Raw genomic sequence first — 4802 nt, 5'->3', positions numbered from 1 at the left:
CGTCGCTGTCGTGCACTGCACAGAGAGATGGATGGGTCGACTCGTAGCATAGGCGACTGGTACGTACACGCGCGCTTGGTCGGTGATGCCAGCGTATCGACGCTAGCTGGCGCCGTCAAGAACGCTGTGCGCAAACGACGCCACGTACCTCGCGTCAAGGTCGTCAAGGTCGTCGGGCAGCTCGTACATCTCGTCCATGCTCTACGCCGCCCATGGCCGCGTGGTCGCTTACGTCATCAAGCGTACCTGGTCGTCCAGCTCCGTCTTGTCCATCTACACAAGCCGCTTGTCACATGAGCGTCATGCATCGAGGCCGACCTCGTCCATCGTGCGAGCGCGGCCGTCGCCGTCGGATACGAAACGCGTTATCCGTACAAGATCGCGACGGTTCGACCAAGTGCAATCTTGGGCCTCCACGCTGTGCAACGAGGGAATGCCCCGAGGACCGGCCGTCGACGTATTATAGTGATATCGTCTTTTTCATGATGATGTACATATTGTACATGTAGCGAATGACGTGGTCGACACCCACGGAACGCGCAGGGCTGTAGGATAAACAAGAGTCAATCCACTGGCAGGATGCCAAACACTGTAAAAAACACTGTCTTGAGCGCTGCGACCCCTCACCTTTTTTGGCGCCAATGAGCGCGCCGCCATCGTTGCTGGGATGCACGTATTCGGATTATGGTCCATCATCCTAATCTCTACAACGTGAGCGAGCGCTGGTGCACAGGTTGTACATCGAGAGATAGTAGAGGGAGCAGCCGGCGGGTTGGCGCCAATTCCAGTTCTCATTCTCATCTTGGGCGCTGTAACGTGGCGGCTGCAACGCCGCGCGGCTCGTCATGCTCGCACCAAGCACGTACTGTAGTAGGAGCAAGATGGCTTCTTGAAGAGATTGGTTCGTTTGACGAGCGCTCTCTGCACCGAAAGCTCTGGCTTCGAATCGTTCGACGTCAACCTCCCACTCCCATCGCTTCAGGTTCCAGTACGTACTCGAGTCTCATATTTCACTGTACTATAGTACCGGTAGATGCATGGAGATCCAACCTTTCTCGTCTCTAGTTGCACACAAGCTTATCGACTCGCGCGTTCGTTGTTCTGCACCAAGAGCGGTTGCTCACAGCCGTTCATGTGGTGCTGGACGGTCGCAAATAGAGGCCTACTCCCTCGTTACATATCGTGTAGCGTTTCAAAACGAGAGTGATGCTATCATGAACTGCAAACTCTTGCAATACAATCGTCTCAGCACTGCAAGTAAAGAACCTCTTATTCGCCAAAAGCACTAAAAATACAACATCCCATACAAAACCCAAATGATTAAAATAAAACAAGTATGCGACATGCGACCAATCACATGGTTTGAAGGAGAGTGGGACAGCGCAACGAACGCGCCACGTGGGGTTCGATGCACTGCCTTTCTCGTGCCAGCCGCAGCCCACTTGCGCACTTGGAGCATCATGGCCGTCCGACTGCTGCGGCTCATGCTGGTGCTGCTCATGGCACCGGTGGCGAAGGCGGCGGTCGCCTGCCTCTACAGCTCGTACCCGCCCGACCTGCTCGTGTACACGGCCGACGCCGCGTGCCCGATCGTCGGCCGATCGTGCATCATCAACTCGACCGACTGCGCCGTCGTCAACAACATCACACTCGACCAAGAGACCAAGACGCTGCCCTTCTTCAACGCGGTCGGCGACCTCTCATCGTCGACCATCGTCAATATGTATCCGCCGTTTGCCAGGATGCGGCGACTCACGATGTGGCACGATGGTATAGGAAGATTGGCAACAAGACGTCGCTGGTCATGAAGGACATGAAGTTTCCCGCATCGCTCAAGGCGCTGTACGCTCTCTTGAGACTCGTCGCATGGGCTAAGTTCTTATCGCAGGCAAATCCAGAACATCTCGCGCATCGACTTTACGCAGCTCAAGACGCAATTCCCGTCGACGCTTGTGTCGCTGGGCGTCCTCGACTCCAACTTGGAGATTTTTCCCGCTACGTTTCAGTGGCCCGACCACCTCCGGACCATGTACGCCTATTGCCTCCTCCTGGAGCAGGATTGACATGCTGTGTAAAGTACCTTGCGCAAAAACAACTTGCAGACGATTCCCAAGGGCCTGCCGCCCACGACCATCAACCTGTACACGATCATTATGGATTGCGATGCATCGGCTCACCTAATCGTACATAGGGCCATCCAGAACAATACGCTCTCCGACTTCAACTACCTGCCGGCCAACCTCACTTTTTTGTACGTCTTTGGATGATTTTGATGATTTTTGATAGTTTTGAGTTTATATTTGCGGGGCGCTAAATATCGACGTAGGAACGTGCGGGACAACTTGTACACGCGCGTCGCCGACCAAGACTGGACCACGATGCAATACCTGTACACAACACTATGTCCTGCTGTCGCAAAAGGCTGACCGAATATGGATATGCGCAGGCAACTGAGTTCGAATCCGATTACATCGATCGTCAACATCCGGCTCTCGAAAACGATCGCATTCTTGTGCGACCTAGCGTACTACATTGCACGCTCATCGCTGCGTGCTGTAGCTCGTGCTTGGGGTGTACGATTCAAGAATTCACCATCAACAACGAGACGTACGAAGCGCTCAATGCGCTGCCCAACGCCAACGAGACCGAGCCCAGCACGGTCGAGTCCACGGGCTTTCGCTTCGACACGGGCTTCGCCGTGAACGCAGCTGCCTGCGCCGCGCTGAAAGGCTCGGTGCGACCGCTCTGGGCCGGCAAATCGCCGCACACCTTTCACGTCTGTGTGGTGCCAGGTACGACACTTGGATTTTGCGACATGTTATGATTCGCTGACCATGCGCGTAGACGCACTGCCACCGCCGACGCCCATCATCGTGTCCAAGAATGGTAAACACGGTTGCATTGTGGACAAGTTGTCTTATGAAAAACTAGACACGGGGCTCATCATCGGGTGTGCGATTGGCGGCGTTGCCATCATTGCGATATTGCTCATCGCAGTGCTCATTCGCCGCAAGAAGACGGCGGCGGCCGACCTCCTCGCGTTCCAAAGCGAGGTCACGGGCGGCCGCCTCCGCCGGGCAAACGGCACGGGCTTCCAAACCCTCGAGTCGTCGCTCGAGCTGGCCGAGAACGGCCTTATTAATATCGAAGAGCTGCGCATGCACAAGCTCGACCTCGCGGACCTCAAGGTCACAGCCACCAAGCCGCTGGCGGCTGGCGCCTTTGGCGAGGTCTGGCTCGGTCAGTACGGCAACGACAAGGTCGCGATCAAGCGACTCAAGGACACGCACGTCGAGTCGGTGCAAAAGTTCATCGAAGAGATCAAGCTCATGATCCAGTACGCGTCGAGAGACGCACGGAGTAGACTGATGGATGAAATAGGATGGACTCGCCGTTCATCGTCAAGTTTGTCGGCGTCAGCTGGCGCCGCCCGATCGAGATCGAGTGCATTGTCGAGTTCATGGACCGTGGCGACCTCCGCAGCATTCTGGCATCTTGTCGGCGCGATGCGTTTTCGTGGCAGGACAAGTTTACGTCCATCATGAGCATCGCGCGAGGGCTTGTCTACCTCCACACGTTTACGCAGCCGATCATCCACCGCGACCTCAAGTCCCGCAACGTCCTCCTCGACTCGAAAAAGGTATGCACGATTTCGAGTTTTTGGCTTGAAACATCAATATTCGGCCATTAGGGCACCAAATTAACCGACTTTGGCGCGTCCCGCGAGGCAGCCGATGAGATGATGACCAACGGCATTGGCACGTACCAGTGGATGGCGCCCGAGGTCATTCTCGGCACCGAGTATACGATCGCTGCCGATGTTTACTCGTTTGGTACCCATTTCCTATTTAGGGATAGGGTTATGAGACATTTTCGTAGGCGTCCTTTTGTCGGAATTCTCGACCCACGCCGTGCCCTACAGCGGCTTGGTCAACCCCAACACGGGTTACGCGTTCCCGCAGGAAAGCATCATGTCGCGCGTGACCACCGGTGAGCTGCGCCCGAGCTTTCTTCTTGACGAAACGCCGTCGTGGGTGGTCGAGCTCGGCGAGCAGTGCATGGCGACGGACCCGCGCGGCCGGCCGACGTCGCTCCACCTCACGGCCGTCCTCCAGCGCGTCAAAGCCAAGTTTTATTAGATCCACCCAAGTCAACTTATTCAAAATCGAACGCTATTTTCACGTTGCATGCGTCCACGTTGTGGCTTTCAAGCCGTCCGTAGCCTCAACTTTAGACTTGCGCCTTTGCATCTGTAGGTCCTGGCACGGTAGATAGCTGTTGACTCATGGCGATAATCTAGTACAGATCATCTTTAAGACTTATAGATCGCATTTAGGACATATAATCGTCATCCACAAGACAATCGACAAACTGCCGCACCAACACCGTGAGCTCCAAAGTGGTCGGTCGCAGACGCGGGTCCCACGCCAAGCAGCGCGCACCAACCTTATGGACCCAACGCGGCGACGTCGCGTCAAAGTCGGGTCGCAGGTCGCCGCTCGCGACCTTGGTCAAAAGACTCTGCGCACTCTGCGACGAGAAACAGCGTTGGGTGTACGGCACCTCGTGCGTACTCATCTCCGATACAATCACCCCTACGTCCATGCCTCTCTTCTGAGCAACCGCATCTCGAACGAGTAGAAACGTAGTACCAAACGAGTAAATGTCGGCCGCCTCAGTGTACGACGAGCCGTTGATGACCTCGGGCGCCATCCACTGGAACGTGCCAATGCCGTTGGTCAGCGTGCGCGAGTCGCAGAGCTCGCGCGAGACGCCAAAGTCGGTCAACTTGGCGCCGCCAG

At 55.9% G+C, this 4802-nt stretch overlaps 2 protein-coding genes across 2 annotated transcripts; both read left to right on the top strand.

Annotated features, from left to right (window-relative positions):
* Window positions 1-1452: 1452 nt before the first annotated feature.
* Window positions 1453-2063, top strand: SPRG_15457 (hypothetical protein; the record flags this gene model as incomplete). The annotated part of the gene is made up of 3 exons (XM_012354523.1): window positions 1453-1723; window positions 1777-1842; window positions 1889-2063. The coding sequence occupies exons 1-3, from the start codon at window positions 1461-1463 to the stop codon at window positions 2061-2063; spliced, it is 504 nt and encodes a 167-aa protein (XP_012209913.1). The 5' UTR covers window positions 1453-1460.
* Window positions 2064-2438: 375 nt separating this feature from the next.
* SPRG_15456 (TKL protein kinase) lies at window positions 2439-4180 on the top strand (the record flags this gene model as incomplete). The annotated part of the gene is made up of 7 exons (XM_012354522.1): window positions 2439-2512; window positions 2560-2792; window positions 2845-2886; window positions 2932-3337; window positions 3382-3640; window positions 3692-3833; window positions 3880-4180. The coding sequence occupies 7 exons, from the start codon at window positions 2439-2441 to the stop codon at window positions 4137-4139; spliced, it is 1416 nt and encodes a 471-aa protein (XP_012209912.1). The 3' UTR covers window positions 4140-4180.
* Between the last annotated feature and the right edge of the window lie 622 nt (window positions 4181-4802).

This window comes from Saprolegnia parasitica, assembly GCF_000151545.1.
Source record: "Saprolegnia parasitica CBS 223.65 unplaced genomic scaffold supercont2.166, whole genome shotgun sequence".
NCBI classification, from domain to species: Eukaryota; Oomycota; class Saprolegniomycetes; order Saprolegniales; family Saprolegniaceae; genus Saprolegnia; species Saprolegnia parasitica.
Note: the sequence above shows the minus strand (reverse complement) of the source record. Positions and strands in the feature narration are given on the sequence as shown.